Source organism: Hyperoodon ampullatus, assembly GCF_949752795.1.
Source record: "Hyperoodon ampullatus genome assembly, chromosome: 4".
Classification (NCBI taxonomy): Eukaryota; Metazoa; Chordata; class Mammalia; order Artiodactyla; family Ziphiidae; genus Hyperoodon; species Hyperoodon ampullatus.
Window position 1 is genome coordinate 23,650,005 of NC_136917.1, and position 24,728 is coordinate 23,674,732.

Consider the following 24,728-nt stretch of genomic DNA (forward strand, 5'->3'; position numbering starts at 1 on the left):
CAATGAGAAGCCCATGCACTACAACAAAGAGTAGCCCCTGCTCACCACAACTAGAGAAAGCCCGCGTGCAGCAACAAAGACCCAACACAGCCAAAAATAAATAAATAAATAAATTTATTTTTAAAAAAGAAAGAAAGAAAAGGGCAAGGATAGCTAGCTAGTGGGAAGCAGCCACATAGCACAGGGAGATCATCTCGGTGCTTTGTGACCACGTAGAGGGGTGGGATAGGGAGGATGGGAGGGAGACGCAAGAGGGAGGAGATATGGGGATATATGTACATGTATAGCTGATTCACTTTGTTATAAAGCAGAAACTAACACACCATTGTAAAGCAATTATACCCCAATAAAGATGTTAAAAAAAAAAGAAAAGGGCAAGGCTGCTGGCTTTGTAAACTCGGAGCCTGTGGGACACCGAGTAGACAACGGGTGCCCCCAAGGCTGGGACAGGTCTGGCCTTAGCAGCTGTGGGTTGTGTGGGAGTGTGCACACGGAGGCTGGGCCGGGGTCCGGGCTGCTTCCATAGCTCACATGGCGCGACTACTCCAGTCCTGGTACCTGACTTCACTGGATCTGAGTTGGTGGATCTGCGCTGGTGGCTTTGTAAACACAGCTCCTGAGAGTCACCAGGGCCTACTGCCAGCATTCCTAAGGTTGAGCCGGGAACGAGGACAATGCCAACAACAGTGTACTTTGTGAGCCCACACAATGGGTTTCAGGTGACACCACAGAGCACGCTCCCTGGTGGACAGCTCCAGCGGAGGAATACTCAGTGGCTCCTCTCCCAGTGGAAGCGCTCCAATCCTGCCGACCTCACACAGCAGCTTAGAAACGGATCTGGGACCTTCTACTCCAAAAACTAAGGAGCAGATTCTGCCCCTAACAGGGCTGTGACAACCACAGAGCAAAGAGGAGGCCCCGCTCAACTTCCAGTGTGGGCTCTGGTCACCACAACACCAGTTACACCCCCTATCAAGGGGGTATCGGCCAGTATACACTGAGGAAAGAGGTGGCAGGCATCCATACTAAAAACAGCCCTCGCACCAAAAAACACTAAACCCACGCAGGCTACACAGGGACACTCCCACATAAAAATACCCCTCTAAGACCACAGCAGAAGATAACTGTTTTCCTAAACTCATAGAGTAAGAGAAATATAAGTAAAATGGAGAAGCAAAAGAACCACTACCAATTAAAAGATCAAGAGCATTCTCCTGAAAGAACGAACAATGAAACGAATCTCTTCAGTCTAATTGACACCGAGTTCAAAAAAGAGGTAATGAGGGCTTCCCTGATGGCGCAGTGGTTGAGAGTCCGCCTGCCGATGCAGGGGACACGGGTTCATGCCCGGGTCCGGGAAGATCCCACATGCCGCGGAGCAGCTAGGCCCGTGAGCCATGGCAACCTCAAGAAGGAAACAGATATCCAGGTACAAGAAACACAGAGGGTCCCAAACAAGATGAACCCAAACAAATCTATACCAAGACATATTATAATTAAAATGACAGGGACTTCCCTGGTGGCGCAGTGGTTAAGAATCCGCCTGCCAATGCAGGGGACATGGGTTCAAGCCCTGGTCCGGGAAGATCCCACATGCCGTGGAGCAACTAAGGCCGTGCACCCCAACTACTGAGCCTGCGCTCTAGAGCCCGCGAGCCACAACTACTGAGTCCACGTGCCACAACTACTGAAGCCCGCACACCTAGAGCCCGTGCTCCACAACAAGAGAAGCCACCTCAATGAGAAGTCCATGCGCGGCAATGAAGAGTAGCCCCCGCTCGCCACAACTAGAGAAAGCCCACACGCAGCAACGAAGACCCAACGCAGCCAACAATAAATAAGTTAATTAATTAATTAATTAAAAAAAAAAAAAAGATTCCGCACAGGACAATAAAGATCTCACGTGCCACACCTAAGACTCGGTGTAGCGAAATAAATAAAAAAATCTTAAAAAAAAAAAAAGGATAGACATATAAATCGACAGAACTAAGAGCCCAGAGATAAATCTATATCTGTTTTCAACAAGGGTGCCAAGACCATTCAACAGAGAAATAACAGTCTTTTCAACAAATGGTGCTGGGACAACTGGGTACCCACATGCAAAAGATGTTTGGCCCTTACCTCACAAAAATTCAAAATGCATCAAAGACCTAAGTGTAAGAGGTAAGAACATAACTTTTAGGAGAAAACATAAGAGTAAATCTTCTTCATCTTGAATGAGGCAATGGATTCTTAGATATGACACCACAAGGCAAAGAAAAAAAATAGATATATTGGACTTCATCGAGATTAAAAACCTTTGGAATGTCCCTGGCAGTCCAGTGGACTCTGTGCTTTCACTGCTGAGGGCCAGGGTTCGATCCCTGAACAGGGAACTAGGATCCCACAAGCTGCACGGCATGGCCAAATACAAAAACATTTAAAAAACAAGAAAACAAAACAAATTTTGTGCTTCAAGGATACCATCAAGAAAATGAAAGGGGCTTCCCTGGTGGCGCAGTGGTTCAGAGTCCGCCTGCCGATGCAGGGGACACGGGTTCGTGCCCCAGTCCGGGAAGATCCCACATGCCACGGAGCGGCTGGGCCCGTGAGCCATGGCCGCTGAGCCTGTGCGTCCGGAGCCTGTGCTCCACAATGGGAGAGGCCACAACAGTGAGAGGCCCACGTAGCGCAAAAAAAAAAAAAAAGAAAATGAAAAAACCCACAGAATGGAAGAAAATATTTGCAAATCATATCTGATAAGGGACTTAATCCAGAATATATAAGGAACTACAACTCAACAATAAAAAAGCCCAATTTTAAAAAAATATGCAAAGGATTTACAACACAGACTCCAAAGTAGCTATACAAATGTCCAAAAAGTACATAAATGGATGCTCAACATCATCAGGGAAATATAAATCAAAACCACAATGAGATAACATGTAACACTCACCAGGATGTCTTAAAAAAAAAAAAAAAAGCAAGTGTTGGCAAGAATATGAAGAAATCACAACTGTAAAATGGTGTAGCCACTGTGCAAAAACAGTCTGGCTGTTCCTCAAAATGTTAAACAGCCCCGTGGGGTTGGGACTCCACACTTTCACTGCTGAGGGCACAGACTCAATCCCTGGGTGAGAAACTAAGATCCCACAAGCTGCATGATGCACCCCAAAAAAAAGAGAAATCCCCACTGAATCCAGAAGAGGTATTTGTACACCTATCTTCATATCAGCATTATTCACAATAGCCAAAAGGTGGCCATCGACTGATAAATGGATAAAGAAAATGTGGTATACAGCAGAATATCTTTAAAAAGGAAGAAAATTCTGACACGGGCTACAATATGGGTGAACTCTTGAGGACATTACATTAAGTAAAATAAGGCAATCAAAAAAAGATAAATACTGTATAATTCTACATGAGGTGTTCAGAGCAGTCAGATTCAGAGACAGAAAGCAGAATGGTGGTCACCAGGGGCTGGGAGGAAGGGCAAGTGGCAAGTTGTTCAATTGGTAAGTTTTCTATGATGGAAAGAGTTCTGGAGAATGGTTGCACGAAATGTGATCACACTTCATGTTATTTAACTGTACACATCAAAAGAGTTAGGATGGAGAGTTCCCTGGTGGCCTAGTGGTTAGGATGCCGGACTTTCACGGCCATGGCCCTGGGTTCAATCCCTGGTCAGGGATCTGAGATCCCACAAGCCACATGGCACGGCCAAAAAACACAAAAGTTAGAATGGTAAATTTTATGCTATGTATATTTTATCAAAATTAAAAATAGGACTTCCCTGGTAGCGCTGTGGTTAAGAATCCACCTGCCAATGCAGGGGACGCAGGTTCGTGCCCTGGTCCGGGAGGATCCCACATGCCGCGGAGCGGCTGGGCCCGTGAGCCATGGCCGCCGAGCCTGCGCGTCCGGAGCCTGTGCTCCGCAACGGGAGAGGCCACAACAGTGAGAGGCCCGCGTACTGCAAAAAAACAAAAAACAAAAAAGAATCCACCTGCCAATGCAGGGGACACAGGTTCGAGCCCTGGTCCAGGAAGATCCCACATGCCGCAGAGCAACTAAGCCCGTGAGCCACAAGTACTGAGTGTGAGCTCTAGAGCCCGTGAGCCACTACTGAAGCCCACATGCCTAGAGCCTGTGCTCCACAACAGGAGAAGCCACTGCAATGAGAAGCCCGTGCACCACAACAAAGAGTAGCCCCCACTCACTGCAACTAGAGAAAGCCCACACACAGCAACGAAGACCCAATGCAGCCAATAAATAAATAAATAAATTTATAAAGAAAAATAAATAAAATAAAAATAAAAAGTTAATGGGGCGGGCTTCCCTGGTGGCGCAGTGGTTGAGAGTCCACCTGCCGACGCAGGAGACATGGGTTAGTGTGCCGGTCCGGGAAGATCCCACATGCCGCGGAGCGGCTAGGCCCGTGAGCCATGGCCGCTGAGCCTGCACGTCCGGAGCCTGTGCTCCGCAACGGGAGAGGCCATAACAGTGAGAGGCCCGCGTACCGCAAAAAAAAAAAAAGAAAAAAAAAAAAAAGTTAATGGGGCTTCCCTGGTGGTCCAGTGGGTAAGATTCCATGCTCCCAATGCAAGGGGCCCAGGTTCAATCCCTGGTCAGGGAACTAGATCCCACATGCATGCCACAACTAAGAGTTCAAATGCCGCAAATAAGAGTCCTCATGCCACAACTAAAGTTCCTGCATGCCACAACTAAGACCCGGCACAGCCATAAATAAATAAATAAATAATAAGTAAGTAAATAAATAAGTTTTTTTAAGTGTCACTACTTTGTATACTGAAGCTTTCTCCTTTAATTAAAGCTACTTATTTCTTATTGGGTGGGTGTGGTAACCAGTTGCCCTAGATGGCCCCCAGTGATCCACACTTCAGGGTATTCCCCTCCCACATTGTATCTCCTTGGATCTCCTTGCTAGGTCTCTCCTCTCTTGGACAACTCACTCTGGGGGAAGCCAGCTACATACTGTGAGCAGCCCTATGGAGAGGCGCACATAGCAAGGAACTGAGGCCTCCTTCAGCCAACAGCGATATGAGTGAGCCATACTGGACAAGGATCCTACAGCCTTCAGATGAGTGCAGCAGTGATGGACATCTTGCTTGTAATCTCGTGAGAGACTGAGCCAGAACCATCCAGCTAAGCCACTCCTTGATTCCTAACCCTGTGTGAGAGAAATGTTTATTATTTTAGACTGCTCAGTTTGAGGGTAATTTGTTAGGCAGAAGAGATAACTAATACAGGATTTCCCTGGTGGTCCAGTGGTTAAGACTCCGCACTCCCAATGCAGGGGGCCTGGGTTCGATCCCTGGTCAGGGAACTAGATCTCACATGCCGCAACTAAGAGCCGGCATGCCACAACTAGAAAAGATCCTGGTGCCGCAACTAAGACCCAGCTCCGCCAAATAAATAAATATTTTTTTAAAAAAGATAACTAATACAAAGGGAAACATTCCTTCCACAGCTATAAGAATTTGTTTTCAAAAAGAAAATTAAAGACTCTATAAAAATTATCATCAGCATAGTGCTGGATATTAAAATAAAATCCCTATTAGATCAATTTAAGGCTGTAGCAGACAGAATTTCTTCAAATTTTTACAAGTGTGTAAAGTTGGTTTATCGAACATAGAGAAGCTTCGAATCAATAAAAGAAACTACTCCAAACAGATCTGGATACATGAAAAATGAAACTTCGACTCTACAACTATAGAAAATTAACTAAAATGAAAAGCAGATTGAGAAGAAATATTTATGTCTGTAAGATAAAAGGATAATAGCTATAAAACACTACAATCCAAACAGATAAGTCAGCAAAGGATATGGACAGCAAAGGCCACAGGAGAAATACAAACAAGAAACAAAGAAATCATTTTCAACAATAAAGTTGTATTAATTAAATCAAACTTGCAGTAGAAGTATGCACCTATTTAATGAAGTAAAAAACTTAAAACATCAGTGCTATCAAAGTTGGCATGCTATCAAAGGGAGGAAAATGCTGTACTCGTATATCCACTATTTAGAACTGTGTGAAATGGTACACTCCTTTTGGAAAGCCATACAGAAGTAGGTACATCTGAGACAAAAAATTTAACCCATTGCCCTGATAATTCCCCTACCAGCAGTTTATCCTTAGGAAATAATTCCACAGACATTACTATGAAATTAATAAGGTACCTACCAAGACTTTACTTAAAACTCTAATATCTGCTCCACCAAAGAACTAATTTCAGTGGTTTAATTACCTGCACTATAACACTTCTGCCTCAAAGCTCTACTATGTTTAAAAAAAAAAAAAAAGGAAGCACTTCAAATGTAGAACTGTATTACCTCTCAACAACTGCTCTGCAATTCTTTACAGATCATGGCATGGTGGAAGTGTTTCTTCTTCATATGCTGATTAGATTCAATACATTGTCCATTGAACCAACTGAAATGTTAAAAAAATGCCTCTGGATATAAAATTCCAATAACAATTAGCATGGCATTGATGTCTATTATTTTTACTGGGTATAGATAAAACTTGAACATTGCCGACTTTCACCAGGGGTCCCCAACAGCTCCAATTACAGCATCAAGAGAAATTAGAGATGCCAAGAGGAATATACCCTCAGTAATTTACAAAGAAAGACTACCTTCAGATTCTGCCTGGTATATGAGGGGATATCATATAATCAGTTATTATTTTTAATTTAATCTAATGTGTAAATATAATTGTTCATCCTCCAAAATGGATTTTATCCTTCCAGCAATCTTTAACACAGTACTATGGTATTGATATTTTATGTAAGGTCACTGGACATGTGAAAAGAACTTTAGAGGCCTTAATAAAGTAATTTCACCTAATAACAGTGACAAACACTAAAATCTGTTCCAATTTATTAAGGGGAAACCACAAGTTTATATGATTTTATTGTTTCTTTAATAAGTAATTTAAAAGTAGAAACAATACTTAAAAAGTATGACTTGTATACAGGCATTATAAACAATGTAGATCATCTAGAATACATAAAGAACTCTCAAAACTCAACGATTAAAATCAAACAATCCGGGCTTCCCTGGTGGCGCAGTGGTTGAGAGTCCGCCTGCCGATGCAGGGGACATGGGTTCGTGCCCCGGTCTGGGAAGATCCCGCATGCCGCAGAGCAGCTGGGCCCGTGAGCCATGGCCGCTGAGCCTGCGCGTCCAGAGCCTGTGCTCTGCAATGGGAGAGGCTACAGCAGTGAGAGGCCCGCGTACCGCAAAAAAACAAACAAACAAACAAACAAAAAGAATCAAACAATCCAATTAGAAAATGGGCGAAAGACATGAATATATTTCACCAGAGAGGATATACAGATGGGAAATAAACACACAAAAAGACGTTCAACATCATTAGCTATCAGGGAAATGCAAATAAAAACCATAATGAGGGCTTCCCTGGTGGCACAGTGGTTAAGAATCTGCCTGTCAATGCAGGGGACACGGGTTCGAGCCCTGGTCCGGGAAGATCCCACATGCCGCAGAGCAGTTAAGCCTGTGCACCACAACTACTGAGCCTGCGCTCTAGAGACCACAAGCCACAACTACTGAAGCCCGCATGCCTAGAGCCTGTGTTCCACAATAAGAGAAGCCCCCGCTCACTGCAACTAAAGAAAGCCTGTGTGCAGCAATGAAGACACAACACAGCCAAAAAAGAAAGTAAGTAAAATAAATAAATTAAAAACAAAAACCATAATGAGATATCATTACATAACTATCAAAATGGTTGAAACAAAAATAGTGAAAACACTAAATCATGGTGAGGAGGAAAAGAAACTGGATCACTCATACACTACTGGTGAGAATGTAAATAGTACAGTTACTCTGGAAATCAGCTTGGCAGTTTCTTATAAAAGTAAACATGCAGTACCATATGATTCAGCAATGGTACTCTTGGGCATTTATCCCAGAGAAATGAAAACTTATGTTCACACAAAACCTGTATATGAATGTTCACAGCACGTTTACTTCTAATAGCCAAAAGCTAGAATAAACCCAGATGTCCTTCAGCAGGTGAATGGTAAAACAAACTGTGGTAGATAAGTATCACGGACTACTACTTAGTAATAAAAAAGTACAAAATATTGATATACTCAATAACTTGGATGACTCTCCAGGGAATCTTAAGTGAAAAAAACCCAATCCCAAAAGGCTATATATACTGCATGATTCCATTTACAGACATTTTTGAAATGACAAAATTTTAGAAACAAAGGACAGGTTAGTAGTTGGCAAAAGTTGGAGGAGGAACTGCCAGGAAGAAGATGGGTGTGATATAAAAGGGCCACAGAAGATATCCTTGTGGCACTGAAACTGTTCAACATCTTGAGTGTGGTAGTGCACATACAAACCCATGCAGGTGATAAAAATGCAGAGAACTTAACATAGTAAATACACACAAACAAGTACAAGTAAAACCAGGGACATCTGGAATATGTCCTTATAGAACTATAGAATTTTCTTAAAAATATATATATAAAGGGCTTCCCTGGTGGTGCAGTGGCTGAGAGTCCACCTGCCGATGCAGGGGACACGGGTTCGTGCCCCGGTCTGGGAAGATCCCACATGCCGTGGAGCGGCTGGGCTTGTGAGCCGTGGTCGCTGGGCCTGTGTGTCCGGAGCCTGTGCTCCGCAACGGGAGAGGCCACAGCAGTGAGAGGCCCACGTACCACAAAAAAAAAAAAAAAAAAAAAAAAAAGGAGTCGTGGTCAAAATGCTGCACATCTAGTAGGATAAGTATGGAGGTGTCATTTGTGACTCTGAAAAGAACAGTTTCAAGAGTACAGAAGCCAATTCACAGAGCTTAAGGAGACGTAAACAAAGTAGACAACTTTTTCAAGAAATTCACCAGTAAAGAGGAAAGATAATCAGAGAGGTTACAGGATAAAGGAAGAAGATTCCTTTAGAATAGGAAGATGTCATTCTGTTTTTAGGCAGAAAAAGTGATGCAGTGAAAGTTGAGAATAAAGATCCCAGAGGGAAAGAGGAAAGAGTAATGAATAAAAACCAGGGCCTCCAGCAAGGACAGAGTCAGATAAAGAGCAGAAACTGAGACGTGTGGAGACAGAAAAGGAAGGAGTAGAGAATTGCTGGGATGATGAGAAGGGAAGAGGAGAAAGCCCCTGAGGAATCATTTTTGTCTCAGGCACCAACAAGACAAGACCATCGTCTGCACTTATCTCTTTCCTTCATTCCTCAAATCCAGGCTCCAATTTTGCCTCCAATCCAGGCAACCCTAAAAGGGCTGCCAATTTTCCCTCCTCTGAAATAATCTTTTGGACTTACCCCCTTTCTTTCTACTACTGACTCTGATCAATTCTAATTTTTAATTACTACTGCAATGACTCCTACATCCTAACATTGCCTCTACTCTCTCCTAGCCAAAGTCTTCCAAACACAGATTTCATCAAATCACTTCTCAGCTGAAATTGCTCACTGGATCCCTGTTCCTATCACATCAATACCAAATGCCACAGTCTGGATTTCTAGGCCTTATTACCTGAGGACACCCATCCTACCCAACCTTCTGAAAATACTATGTTCATTTAGTTCTCTTTATCCAAAGTACCCTTCTAAACCTAACCAAACCTAACCCAGTCAAGACCAATTCAAGTCCCACTGCTTCCTTGAAGCTCTAAGTTTCATTCATCTCTCCATTGATCTCCTTAACCACGTAAACATCCATAGCACAGAACTTAGTACAGGGTGTGGTTTGTATTTTTTCGATCTCCAAGATTGTACCGGGGGGATACTGTTACAACACCAAGATATCTTTTTTTTTTTGGCCGCACCACGCAGCATGCGGCATCTTAGTTCCCCAACCAGGGATCGAACCCACGCCCCCTACAATGGAAGTTCGGATTCTTAACCACTGGACCACCAGGGAAGTCCCAAGATATCTATTTTTAAGTGGTCAAGAAAAAGTCTCTATTCAAACATCCATCCCATGCACAGTATAGTGTCTGTCACTACCTAATGAAGCACTAACTAGTATTACATTGCAAATCAATTACAAGGTAAAATTGCAAACAAATCTGGCAAAAAGATGCTGTGTTCCTTAAAGTCAATGTAAATAATAAAGAAGAATCACCCCAATTACAGGCAAGGAAAAGTTGATCTAGGTCAACGAGTAAACAAGTGACAACTGATAAGGATACAGGACAGGAGCTTCAAAGAGTGATATGAACATCAAAGGGTTAAGAAATGTTAGTGAATGACACAGTGGAGAGAGGATAGAACAAGACTGGCAAAATATCAGTGATTCTTTTTTATTGCAGGGGGAGGGGAGTAGCTGCACCTCGCGGGATGTGTAACTTCCCCAACCAGGGATCGAACCTGTACCCCCTGCAGCGGAAGCACGGAGTCTTAACCACTGATCCACCAGGGAAGTCCCAATATCAGTAATTCTTGAAGCTAGGTGAGGAGTACATGGAAATTCAACTATTTTCTCTTTTTTCGATATACGCCTGAAATTTTCCATAATGGATATTCTTAAAACGAAAACCTCAGTAAGACTGATTAAGTCCTTAAATATTTTAAAAAATTTATCCTCCTTATGACCATAATGAGAAAATGAAGCAAAATAAAGTATGCCATCTCCTATGGTACAATTTTGCTGGACAAAATTTTTAAAAATCTATTTGATTCTTGCCTTATTATAACAAATAGTTGCCATCATAATAAAAAAAAATTTTTTTTAGTATTTATTTATTTGGCTGCACCAGGTCTTAGTTGCAGCACATGGGACCTTCGTTGCCGTGAGCGGGCTCTTAGTTGCAGCATGTGGGATCTAGTCAGGGATCAAACCCAGGCCCCCTGCATTGGGAGCACGGAGTCTTAGCCACTGGACCACCAGGGAAGTCCCATAATCAAAATTTTGATAAAGGTTTAAAACTTACTTTTAAGGACTTCCCTGGTGGCGCAGTGGTTGGGAATCTGCCTGCCAATGCAGGGGACACGGGTTCGAGCCCTGGTCCACGAAGATCCCACATGCTGCGGAGCAACTAAGCCCGTGTGCCACAACTACTGAGCCTGCGCTCTAGAGCCCACGAGCCACAACTACTGAGCCCACGTGCCAGAACTACTGAAGCCCACGTGCCTAGAGCCCGTGCTCTGCAACAAGAGAAGCCACCGCGATAAGAAGCCCGCACACCGCAAGAAGAGTAGCCCCCCCGCTCGCAGCAACTAGAGAAAGCCCGCGCGCAGCAACGAAGACCCAAGGCAGCCAAAAATAAATAAATAAAAAATATTAAAAAAAAGAAATAAGCGTCTTTTCAAAAATAAATAAATAAAACTTACTTTTATAATTCTTAATTTTACTTTTCAACATAAAATCCTAAATAAACCTTTTTCTCCTTATTTACTTATGAAATTTTAGTCCTCATTTTGAGTGTATTCATTCTTAGCAGTCTTCTTTAGATAAAGAGGATCACTAATATAAAATGTATGTCAGACCATCCTGGAGGCTGGCTACATCCTAAGAACTTTGAGGATCCCAAAATTCATGAATACCACCATAGCATAAATTAACTCTATTCATATTTATCTCCATAAAATATCTAAGTGAGGAAGAGTAGCAAACAAACAACTGCTGCAATGAGCCTAGTGAGAAAACCATGAGTTACTTCAGGCCCAGGTAAGAGTGTCAGAGCCTTCAAAAGTCACTAAAGAAAACCAAGAGTACTCAGATAATTCTATGGTTTCAAGGGTTTCAGTCTTGTCTCCAATAACGTCAAGTGCCTTCAAGGTTGATCTATGTCTTCTATGACATCTGTTTTTACTACAAGTTTACTTGTAGTACTTTACTTTTTACTACTATGAAGACCCAATAAGATAATACAGACCAAAGCACTTAATAAAATGTAAGTTATTGACTGCTTTAGCTTGGAGCTCTGGGGACCAACCTTCCTTGAAGATTTTTTTCAAGTATCTACAATGTACAAAGCACTGTACATTGTATATGTACATAGGCAGAAACTAGACAGTATCAACCCAATTAAATATAAAAGCACCAGGTCAGGATTGTTAACTGTAATGACAACCATTTCACATCACTGTACACAGAAAAAACTGAAGACCATGAAGGTAAACTGAAGAGGCTGCTCATTTATGACAGGAGGCAAAGTCTGCTGATAGCTAGTTGTACAAAACAACTGGCAATATGATGCTGAATTATGTGTCTTTCCCTAATTCCAGACAGAGGGCTTAAAACCCTAATAACTACTCTTAATCTCGCCAGGAGAATCTCATTCTATCACAATATTACAGACAGAAAAAAAGACAAATAGCATTTGCAAAAGATTTTCTCATTTCTAGCCCTGAGCACAGGATCTAATACAGAGTAAGCACCTGCTGCATCAACCAATCAACTGTGAATAGTCTCAAAACATCAACAGTGTGTGGCTATATAGAATTATTTTTAATTACACCTTTCCCAGGCTTATTGTTCAACTACATTTGCATTTTGAGATTGACTTCACTTTAAATCCTCAGTTAAAAAATATCAAAGGCAAAAAAAATATATACACACACGTCAAAGGCGAAAATCAAAGCAATAGATTTCATCTACAACCGGAATGAAAGAATAAAGATGGGAATTCCCTGGAGGTCCAGTGGTTAGGACTTGGCGCATTCACTGCCATGGCCCGGGTTCAGTCCCTGGTCCGGGAACTAAGCTCTCGCAAGCCACGAGCAGCAGAGCCGGGGGGCGCGGGCAAAAAAAAGAATAAAGATACTTGCTTCTTCAAGTCCATAATCTTTGAGCAATTTAGATTTTCTACCTGAAAAAAGTTTTTCTACATTTATACAAGTTTGTTAACTCTCATTTTAGATGCATAACATACTTTCTATAGGCTCCAGTATTTTCAATTGTTTTTAATAGAACCTATACTCCACTGACATTTCTTTGATAAGAAGCACATAGATTTACATTTATATTTGTATGCTTCTAGAGAAACATGTATCTCCACCTTCAGATCTAAGTTTTTTTATGTAGTTAAAAAGACAAAACTATATACATGTAAAATAAATTTCAGTGTGAACCCACGAAGAAGGATTTGTCTGAGCTGCCAATAGGCTGCCAATACAGCCTATCCACCCTGAAAAATACCTCGGACAATACAGACTCTAGGTTACTACAAAAACAAATTTTTTACATCTGCAACTGCAAGCTAAAAAATCAAGGAGTACTAAAGCATATTTAAGATATGAATCAACAGAAACAAAAGTGACACACCCACATTCTCACTCTAACTTTAAAGAACAGAAAGGCTATACAGTAAAATGAATGTTTAATGCACTCAACTATCATCACACACCATAAAATTTTCTGATTAAATCTTTACATAGTATTTCAGCAGTATGTTGGGAGGAAATGGGATCCTCTTTGGTGACATTACAGGTGACCATGACAATGTGTCTGGACAGAAACAAAATCAGAATCAAATATTTAAAGCTGAAAGGAATCTTTTAACAATCAAGTTAAAACAATCAGATTTTAAAGGTGATTAAACTGAGGCTAAGAGAAGTCAACTGATCATTTAGCTAACTAGCAAGAGTCAAAAAATTCTGCGTTAAGATCAAACTTTTAAAAAAACTTTATCATTTACCACAATCTAACAATAGTATGTAGCATTAATGAGTAACTCAAATTACATTTTTTTTCCATTTCTATACACATACACCCATACCACACATTTATATACACTTCAAAATTTAAAACTCGGAAAGGTTTTAATGGTGGTAGTTACCTGAAGCATAGGATGCTGTACAACAGGTAGTTCAGGAAAATCAGCCCAATTTAAATTCTGACTGATGTCCAAGAAGGCCTTCTCATCTTAGCTACTCTGAATGTTTACCCCAAATGCACTTCAACCTGCAGCAAAAGTCACCCCATCAACTAAAAATATAAGCCATGCCTTATGCAGAAACAGGACTCCAGGTAATTAACTGGTTCACCTGTACTCATGATACCAGCAAGCCAAAGCCAAGCTCACTTAGAAAAGAAAAAGCTAAACAAATGTATACCTCCATCTTGAACATTTAAATCTGAACTCAATCAAATGCCCTTAAAGTTTAACTCTTAGCCAGTCCTCAATGGAGAGTTAACTGGGAAAAATCAAAAAAGAACCAAACTCATATAATAGAAGATTTTTTAAATCAAAGTAAAATTTCCCCAAAGAGCTTATCATTAGCAATAGGCTTTCATCTGTGAACTGATAAACAACAAAAAACCAATTAGTTATAATTGGTTTTTATAGTTTCCCTTTAAGTTGCCTGTATATATACATTTATGTATATATTTAAGTTGTACCAAAAACTGCTTACAAATGGCAATTCCTGTGAAGTAGATGATGATGAAGTTCCAGGTAATTCTAGCATGTTTCCTAATGTACTGGTACTGGAGTCTGGATCATCCTGAAAAGATAAATTTATTGAGTTTAATTGCTCTTCTATGGTAATGGTTGTATCTTCTAGTGAAAGGGGGGCTGGGAGAAGGGCTGCTTTTTCATTGCTGCCGTCCACTTCATTTCTTTGCTTATTTTTCTGTGTTTCAGTTTGAGGAGCTAATGGCAAGAATGGCGATTTGACTGCACCGTGTCTACTGTCTGGTGTGCTGTCTTGTTCATTTCCCATGGCCACGTCTACACCATTCTCTGATTTAGGCTCATAATTGCAGGTGGCATTGGTCTGAGTTTCCTCAAAGATCTCCTCTATACTCTCATCCTCTGTGACTGGCTGTTCTGGGTCCATTTCAGAATCTACATCTGCATCGTCCACACAAGTAAAATTCTCAAAGTGCAGAAAGCCATTCTTGATAGTCTTTGTTACTTTTACCTGGAGTTCAGGGGAGTTATTACAAGAGGGTTCCTGTTTCATAGCAAGTGCTGTTGGACCACCAGGACTCAAGGAAGTGCAAACAATTGGCGACTGAGCTCTTGAATCACTTTTTTCAGGGTCTTGAAAGGATTCTGATCCATCAGCAGACCCATTTAAATACTCTACATTGATCATGGAGGCCAAATCCTGTAGTCTCCGCAGTGGAATGTAACAAGATGGAGAATCTTGTCCATAAGCATTTTGGGATGTTCCACTGGCAGTCGATAACTGCATAGTACACCCATTAAGTGGCTCAGAAAAATTGGATTGACCATTACCGAAAGGGCTGTCCTTGTCTTCAGGGGCATCTAAATTCACTGGATTGGAAAAGGGCAGCAGACAATTTCTTCTAGGTAGTTCACAGGTCTGATCCATCCTGGGCCAGCATCAACCTGGAATCCAAAAACACAGCAATTAATCTGAGTTAATAGGCCATTTGACTCTTATCTTCAAAATGGCAGCCACTTCTCGAGGCCTAGTGGCCTCGAAGCCTAGTTCTACTGCACTTCCATGGGCGGAAAAAGTTCCCCAGCTGACGATGGAAAAATGGCCTCGGAGAGACTCCGCAAACTCCATCTTCCCGGAGATAGGCAGATCTTGCCACATGGAAACAGCCGTCCCTTTTTTCTGCACTGCAGACTGGTGGACAGTTGGGCTGATCTAAAATTAAAATCCCTTTGGCAGTAGAAATTTCCAAATCTCAAACAGCAACAGTCCTTCCATTCCCCCGCTGGGGGTCCTGTGGCCGGATCTCCCGAAGGGAGGGGGCTGTAGGGTTCGAGGGGGGCTCCGGGACGCTGCACAAAAAGGTTATCCCCCCCATCCTTTCTGGCTCGCTCGGGCGCAGCGGTCACAATAGCGCTGCACCCTGCGCCCCAGCCGGCGCCGGAGCCTTTCCAGCGGCCGTGCTCTGGCCGCAGGCGAGTCGGCCGAAGCGGGTGCACCCCGAAGCTCGCCTTTCTGACTGCAGGCCTGCTCGGTCCACGGCTGCAGGGCCCAGAGGCTGGAACGCGGCAGGGGGAGAAACGGAGGCAGCCAGTGAAGCCGAGTCAGGGCAGCAGCAGCTGCTACAGCTTGACAAACATGGCTGCTGCCGACGCCGCCGCCGCCTGCCCGGGCCGCGCTCCTTCCCGCAGCGCCGGCAGCACCTCCTGGCCGAGCCGATCTCACTCATCAATATTCAGCACCAAGCAAAGTTTGCTGCAGGAGGGCAGCCGGCCCCGTGCCCCCCAGCCGGCTACCTGAAGGGAGGCGGAGGCCGAGGTGCGCGCGGGAGGCCGGCGGGGCACTGGCCGCGCGGGGAGGAAGTTCGCGGCGTCCCGGCCGGCTAGGCCTGAGCCCGGCTGGTAGTGATGGAGGGGGAGGGGGCCTGCGGCTGCAACGCCGCCGGCCACCAACCCTGTGCCGCGCCCGGCCCTCCCCCGCGCCCCTCACCTCACGGCCACCACCATCTTCCCCGCCCGGCCGCCTCCCCCCTCCGCTCGCGCCTGCCCGCCGCCCACCCCAGCGCACTAGTTACCGTGCCCCGCGCCCCCTCCCGGGCCGGCTGGGGGGAGGGGGTGACCCTCATTACACTGGGGCGCGAGCGGAGCGGTGGGGAAAGCGCGGAGCCGCTCGCCGCACCCCCCTCCCCCCGCGTCTCTCTTCAGGGTAGAAGGCAGCGAATGCGACCTGCCCCGGCCTATTCCGCCGCCGCCTCCTCCTCCTCACACCCCCACCGCGCGCGCCCCCGCGGCGGCGCGAGCGACCGAGCGCCTCGCGCCGGCCCGCGTGCGGCTGGGGCCCCGAGTGCGCGCGCACCCCTTCCCCCACGGCGCGCGCTCCTTTGCCTCACTCTTCGGGGTTCAGGGCGGGTGAAGTCGGGCTCGCGAGCGCGCCGCCCAATCAGCGGAGCCGCCGCTGCCGCCCCCTCCCCTCCCCCTGCGCGCCAGCTCGCGGCCCGGGCCTACGGGCCGGCCCGGCTGCCCGGGCGGGGCCTGAGGCGGGCTCCCCAGGGGCCTCGCGCGCCTCCTCGGAGTGTCGGGGCCTGCGGGCGTCGTGGGTGGCACTCCGATCCCCTCACCTACCTCAGGGAGCTGCGCCGGCCCCGGGCTGCACACGGTTCCAGCACCCTACCGGTCTCGAGCCCCAGCCCCGGCGGCACCTGGCCGGGCTGAGGCCTGTCCGACCGCCCCGCCAGCCCCGCTCGGGCCCGCGTCAGTCCCGGCCTCCATCTTAGGTTACAGCCCTGGTTCCCCATCCACTGGGCACCTGCCCTCAGCCCGCTCCGCTCGGCCCGAGGCCAAGGCAACCCCCCTCCTACCGCGGGGCTCACCTGGGGGCTGGGGCTGGGGTCTTCGAGGCCTCAAACCCCGAGCAGGCGCGGCCGCAGGTGAACCCCCTGCCCGGCCGCACCCCAAGCCCACACCACCACCACTACAGACCAAGCTGAGCAGGAAACAAAATGGAGGCAGCAGCTCGGGTCTGCCTCCCCGAGCCAAGCCTGTACAGCCCCAGGGCTCCCTCCTGCCGCAGGCCCGACGCCCGCGAGGCAGGGGGCTGGCTCGTCCAGGCACCAAAGGCAGCCACCCTAGAGCAGCGCAGACAGGCCGGGGACTCGGCCCTGCGGTCCCCACAGCCCCTCACCCACCACCCCTTCCCTTCCCCCTCCCCCCCATTCCTCTCCCTCCCCCTGCCCGGCCGTGCGGGGTGAGCGGCTCCCGGGAGCTGGGTCGGGTCGGGTTACCGGCCCGGGCACTGCCCGCCCAGCCGTGGCCTCGGCAGGGGGGATGAGGCCGGGCGACCCCCGCGCTGAGCCCACCCCCCCCCCGCACCCGAGCCGGGCAGCAGTCTGACAGCGCGCCCGCACCTCGGCCTGCCGCGGTGCGGCCCCCGCCCAGTGAGATCGAGTCCCCAGCCCGGGCACCGCGGGGACGAAGCTCCCTCACTACCCCCGGGCCCAGGGGTCCTCGCAGCCTCGGGCGGGGCGAGGGGAGTGCTGGGGGAGGGGTCCACTAATCAATCCCTGCACCGCCTCCCGCGCCTAGTCCGGGTCTGGGCCTGGCACTGGGACTTGGGCCGGGGGCGCGGGCGGGCGTCAGTAGGTGAGTGCGCGCGGGGCAGTGGACGCGAGCTGGGGGCCCGGAGGGGTCGCGCTTCGCACCGCGGACGCTGCAGTTCTCTGCACCCAGGCAGATGGCCCTCTCGTGCCACCTCCGCCCGGCGCAGGCCGCCTTCTCAGCAGCCCTGCTCCCCGGGGAGCGCGCGCCTCACCCCTGCGGGCTGGGCATCGGGACCCCGGCGGAACAGCGCTGGGAGGGCGGACCGCCGGGCTGGCCCCGCTAAGCCTGCTGGGCTAATCCCTGGCCTGGGGCGCTCTGCTCTCGGGCGCCTGGCACCTCGAGGCCTGCACCCAGTGCCCGGGGCCCCGCAGCACCGGCCTAGCGCGGCTGCAGCGCGTCCAATCACAAAAGACAACGTGAAGGCAAGCGGGGGAACCCAAACAACCTGACCCCGCGACGCCAACCCCCCCCCCAGGCCCTTCCCCTAATCCGATCCAACTCCGACCCCCGCCCCGGGCTTGCTCCCCGACAAAAAGCTCACCTCGGGACCTATCTGGTCCCTAGAGTGCTAAGCTCATCCTCGCTGTTCAGAGAAAACCACAATCGACCGCCATAAAAATTCCGCCTCCTCCAGAAAGCCTTCTGTGATTAGAGTTAACTCCATCTCAAAGCTGAGGGCGCCGCCCTCGAGAGCCACGTGACTACCATTCCTCCCAGGGCTTAGTAAATGTGCATAATTATTGCCCCAGTGGAGTGTTTACCCGCCATCCTTCTATCTGTTAACCGTGAGCCCACCTGGGAGAAAGGCCACTTTTGGCGTTGCTCTGCGCAGTATTGGCTTTGGCGCGGAGCTCCCTAGATTTCATCCTTCAGCCTTCTCCAACCTTCACCCCAAAACTGGCCCCAGTTGGCTTGGAGCTCAGGATACCCTTAGCCTCCTGCCCTCCAAGGCCCACAGACCAGCCAAGGAGATACACAACAGGTCCTTACCACACCTAAGTGCTGGGATGCAGTCCCTGCCAAGAGAGCAGCAGGCTGTCTCTAAGGAAGGTGCCTCCTGGAACCAGAGTGTCGAGGGGAGCACTGTGACCTCAGAGGGCCTCCTTCTGTTGAAGAGAATGAGGCACCCTGACTGTTTCCAGGTGCGAAATCAGGTTGGCAGTGTTCTGTGTGCTAGGACCAGCCAGAGAAGAGCTGGGTCTACACCCCAGAGTACTGCCCTACAGGGACCTGCCCTTTGTTCTACTAAGGAGTGACTCCTGCTAATCCCTTCTAGGCAGTTCAGTGGGGGAGCTCTGACTGGTTCCTTCTTCACACCTAATAACTTGAGCCAATCATTTCTGACTGACAGTTACCCCCTGCCAGTTTGCCCCAATTCATTAAGGTTACTCTCAACCCTTTACTTTCCCACGACTATCCTGAGGGCCTGTGAGCTGCCACTGTATGGCCTTGAGCCGGTCTATTAACAGCCCCAGGCCTCAGTTTCCTCACCTGTGGCTTCCAATGCACAGGGTGGCTGTGAGGATCCTGCAAGGTGAAAGTAAGTGTTAGGGGCCTATACAGACTAAGCACTTGATGAATGCTGAAATGTGTTTCACCGCTTCATTCAGTAACCATTTCCTGCATTCCAGGCAGTATTGCTGGGTGCTAGGTAAACAAAGGATGAGATGCCTGCCTTAGGAAGCCCCAGGCCTTAGGAAGAAACAGTTAAATAAAGGTGCTAAGGTGTGAAGAGGGGCCGGGATAGTGGTTCCCCCCAGGGCTGACCTCTGCACATGCCTACCCTATAGGAACCCCGCTCTCCAACCTCCCAGACCCCACGGAATAGGAGTAGCGACTAAAGGGGGACAGGCAGCTGGGGATGAACAGCTTACTGATGGTCTCGGGGAAAAGACTGGAATCCCAGAGAAAATCTCTTGGACTTTCCTGGAATGACTCAAGTGTCCCTTCCTGCCTCCTAGAGTGGAATACGGCTGCAGAGGTCTCATTCACAGCAGCCCCCACTGGAGCCTCCCCATCCAGCAGGCACTGGGCAAGCACCTCATGTGTGCCAGATCTGGGCTGAGGGAACCCACAGGACCCAATATTCTCACAAGGACACTGGCTTCTGAAGTGGGGGAAGAAGGGATAGGGCTGGCTGTGGCCAGCCCTCCTTGTCTCAGCACAGGGAACTTTTCTGGGACTGTGCCTCCCATCCTTAAGACAGAGATTAGCGTCAAAAACTACTCTCTGAGTCTATGCTGTGTACTGGACACCATGCTGGGCACTTGACACACATGAGTTCCTTTAACCCTTTAGCAGCCCTGTGAAGAAATGAGGTCCAAAAGATTAAGCCCTTCTGCAAGGTCTCAGAGTCCTGTCACCTGGTGTGATCAGCCTCACATCCCTTGCTCTTAGCCAGCACACCTTCCAGATACTGTCTGTGAGAAGGCCCAGCACAGTGTCTTGCCCACAGGTGCTCAGGAATTTGAGTGGCAGGCAAAGTGAGATTACCTTAGCCTCAGTTTCTTCATCTGTAAATCACTGTTACTCCTAACCTGCTGAAAGAGATACCTGTCGAGACATTCCACCAGTGTACTTCTTTTTTCTTACAACTGCCCCCCTTTCATTCATTAATTCAGCAGATAATTATTGAGCTCCCCCTCAGAGCCTTGTGGGAAAGGCAGAAAAGAAGTAACTAGGTAGAGAGCTGAGTACTGAGAGAGAAGCCAGAGGTGCTGGGGGAGCTGGGGTGGCCTCAGGGACAGTCAGGGAAGGTCTTCCACAGAAGTGACATCCAGAGGGAGTCCAGAAGGACTCACAGGAAGAGTTTGGAAAGGAGGGGATGAGCTAGAGATTCCAGCAGAAGAGCCCAGAGAAATACCGGGCTTTGGAGGAATTGACCACAGTTCAGTGTGACCAGAGGGTAGTGCATGGCAGGAGCAGTAGAGGTGATGAGTGCAATAAGAGGCCTCAGATGAAGACGGGGAAAGCCACAAGGGCCTGACAGTGGAGGGCTTTCTTGGTCAAGTTAAAGAATTCAGGCTTTATCTGGAAGGCAGCAGGGAGCCATGGAAGGTTAAGAAGCAGGTTAAGAATCTCATTTGTGTAGTTGAAAGCTCACTCTGCCAGCAGTGTCCAGAAGAGGTTGATACCTCCTCTAGAAACACAAGGGCCTTGCCTTGGGATATGCTAGGACTGTTAGGTTACAATAACAGTGTGGCTTCTCTTCTGTGCCAGCTACTCTGTAAGACACTCTCTCATTTAATCCTGAGATGGGCACTCTTGTTAGCCCCATATTCCAGACAGGAAGAGTGACCTATTTAAAGTCAACTCCCAACCCCAACTCCCAGTGCAAGCTCTTCATCCTCACTGGACAGGAGCAGCATCTGCTTTCTGATGAAACAGCCAGGTTTGGAGGCCTTTGGTGATTAGTCCCAAACTAATCTGGTGAACACCACAACCATCCCTGTGATGGGTCCAAGAATTGTTTTCTTTCTCTCTCACCGAGTGGTTTCCCCAGAACTGGATCAGGAACTTAAGATCGAGGAAGGTTTGGCCACATTTGAAGCCATGCAGCCCTCCAGTAGTTTCCTTCCTACCCAAAATGCCAGGTTTCTGTCAGCTAATCTGACCCTGTAGCCCCAGCCCTAGCCCCCACCCCAGGGACTCAAATTTTCACCTTCAACCGTTCTGTCTCTCAAACATTCTTTTTTGAAAGCCCTGTGTGTAGTGGCCACTAATCCCTGCCCTCCTGCCCTCATCCCTTCCCCGGCTGTCCAGTATACTCACTGTGCCAGGACAGGCCACATCCCATCCAGCCTGCACTCATGCTGGTCACTCTGCCTTTTCCCCTGTCATGCAAACTCCTACTCATCCTTCAGGGCCCAGTTTAGAAGATTCCTTCTCCTGGCAGTCTCCCCTTATTCCACCCTTACAGGCAGTCATTTTTTCCTGAATGAGCCCCTGCAGTAACTATTGGCTTTACATTTCTGGTCCCAGCCAGTTGGTGAGCCCCTTATACAAGACAGCGCGCATATGCTTCTCTGACCTCCAGTGACCAAGCCCAGGACTGTGAGGATCAGAGTAAGTGCTGGGGAAACATTTCCTAATGCTTCATCTATCCCCTCCCCTCTTCTCTAAGTCTATGTCTCCAAAAGACAGAAGAATTATAGCTCAAATTGTGGACTAAATGATTGTGCAAAACCATCCCTAAAAGGATTCAGGGATGTTTGGGGAACACACAAGTCTCTGTGCCAGACAACACTTTCAGAAAGTGTAAGAGAGCCTATAGGATCTGGAGTTAGATAGATGTCGGTTCAAATTGCAGCTAGGGCCAATTACCAGCAAGTCCCTTCCTCTCCCTGAGCCTCACAAATGGGGTGGTTGTGCAGATTAAATATGTGAATGTAGGCAGGGCCTGCACAGAGCAGCTACTCACAAGACACCTCCTTCAGATGCCACCAGTCTTCCCAGCCCAACAGGTCAGTCTTCCCTCCCCCACCCCAAACCTCTCCTTCTCTGGGCACTTGATTTTTCAGATGTACCCTTAGCCTCCAGAGGAGCATTTCTGAACATACTGATTCCCAGGGGAAGAAGGGCAAGTTGAAGAATGCTGGGCTCTGGGGGGATGCAGTCAGAGGAAGGGGGAGGTCTGCAGCCTGTGGCCAGAAGAGTGGCTCTACCTTCTGCCTGCCTAAGGGTTACCATTTTACACCCAACCACCCATCTTCTCCCTGCAAGAAGAGGATATTATCCTATTTTACAGATGAAAACAGAGGCTGATAAAGAAGCAATGTCTTATAAAAGGTCCTGCTCTGGCAAGTGATGGGGTGGCTCAGAGTTTATACCCAGTAGTCATTCAATAAATACTAAAAGGAGGTCAGGTACTATAAGGGCAGGAATGAGACTCTGGGGTAAGGGCTTAGTAAAGTGGATGGTCTTCCATTTTTTTTGGCCATGCGGAGCAGCATGAGTGATCTTAGTTCCCCAACCAGGGATCAAACCTGGGCCCCCTGCAGTGGAAGTGCAGAGTTTTAACCACTGGACTGCCCAGTTTTCCAAATTTTTTGATCAAGTACCCCTTTAAAGAATTTCAAGAGGGGCTTCCCTGGTGGCACAGTGGTTGAGAATCTGCCTGCCGATGCAGGGGACATGGGTTCGTGCCCCGGTCCGGGAAGATCCCACATGCCGCAGAGCAACTAAGCCCGTGCGCCACAACTACTGAGCCCACGTGCCACAACTATTGAAGCCCGCATGCCTAGAGCCCGTGCTCCACAACAAGAGAAGACACCGCAACGAGAAGCCCACGCACTGCAACGAAGAGTAGCCCCCGCTCGCTGCAACTAGAGAAAGCCCGCACGCAGCAACAGAGACCCAACGCAGCCAAAAATAAATAAGTAAATAAATTTATAAGAAAATAATTTCAAGAGAATATGTATATATCCACTCATCTTTGAAAGTCGGTATCTAATTTTAAGTCATATATTGCAAATAATATAATTTTTGGTGTACTATATGTGTGCTTTAAATATATCTTAATCAAAACCTTGGGGCTGTAGATTCAACTCTATCAATTTATAGAAAACGTCTCTCATGTGTCTGAAATGCCAAAACCAGGCCCCATCATCAAATCCCTCAGCCAACTGACTGACTTTTTTTTTAATATAAGAACATGGAATGCTTTATGAATTTGCATATCATCCTTGCACAAAGGCCATGCTAATCTTCTCTGTAGTGTTCCAATTTTAGTATACGTGTTGCTGAAGCAGCACTCAGACTGACTTTCAATCGGAAAAGATTTGACTCCACTTCTCAATTAAAACCATCATGTTAATATGCCTCCCCATGACAACCATCCCCCTGCTGGGTTCTAATTCTAGGGCTGACAGACAAGGCCAAAGCCTTGCCCTGAGTTTACTGGGTGAAGTAAGTCCTTGGGAAGCTCTGAGGGCTCTCCAGCACCTTCCTCTCCAGAGGTGCCCATTCAGGGAGATTCATCTGGGTGAGATGTGGCTTTTCTCTCATGAGTGGAAAGCCATCTGAAAGAACTAGAGAGAGGTGTTTTCTCAGGCAGATCAAGGAGTTCAGATGGAAGTTAAAGGTCTGGGAATTTGTACCCTTAACTCCAACTATGCTTGGAACAATCTGGAAAGTCTTCACATCCCCCAGGTGAAGACCTTAGGCAAAAACCATGACTGGAAGACATGTATCTGTGTAGAACAGGAGGCAGCAACTGTTGGAGAGGGGCTAGGAGGGAGGGCTTTTTTTAAAGGCAGAAGGGACTTGGTCTTGTGTAAACCATTCCACCTCAGGGCCTGTGTTCCTGTGTCTGGAAGATTCCGCTCCCAGCTCTGCCGGGGCTCTTTCCATCTATCAGTTCAAGAGTCCCTCTTCAGACAGGCTCGCCTGCCTTCTCCCTCACCTTGAGGACCAAGGTGACTCTATTACATCTTCCTGTTGAGGTAACTTATAGCAATTACCATTCTCTCAAATGATCTGATTTTTCCCTACTTATTTCTTTATTCTCTTTTTATTGAGATATAATTCACATACCATGAACTTCGCCCTTCTAAAGTGTACCATCTGGGAATTCCCTGGCGATTCAGTGGTTAGGACTCTGAGCTTCCACCGCAGGGGGCTGAGGTTCAATCCCTGGTCGGGGAACTAAGATCCCACAAGCCATGTGGTGCAGCCAAAAAATAAAATTAAATGTACAATCCAGTGGTTTCTTTCTTTTTTTTTAAATTAACTAAAAAAAAATTTTTGGGGGGCCATACCTTGCACTTGTGGGATCTTAGTTCCCAG

The 24,728-nt window shown here is 47.4% G+C and overlaps 1 protein-coding gene across 3 annotated transcripts in view; it reads right to left on the reverse strand.

Moving 5' to 3' along the window:
• NSD1 (nuclear receptor binding SET domain protein 1) overlaps positions 1-15,276 on the reverse strand; it is a gene marked incomplete at its 5' end in the record, with an annotated part of 125,826 nt that extends 110,550 nt beyond the window's left edge. For 2 of the 3 annotated variants that reach the window (XM_079702500.1, XM_079702499.1), the window contains one exon: positions 14,350-15,276. In XM_079702500.1, coding sequence (XP_079558626.1) covers positions 14,350-15,276 — 927 coding nt within the window. The remainder of the gene's footprint in view (positions 1-14,349) is intronic. The other variant, XM_079702501.1, reaches the window with a different exon arrangement.
• Between the last annotated feature and the right edge of the window lie 9,452 nt (positions 15,277-24,728).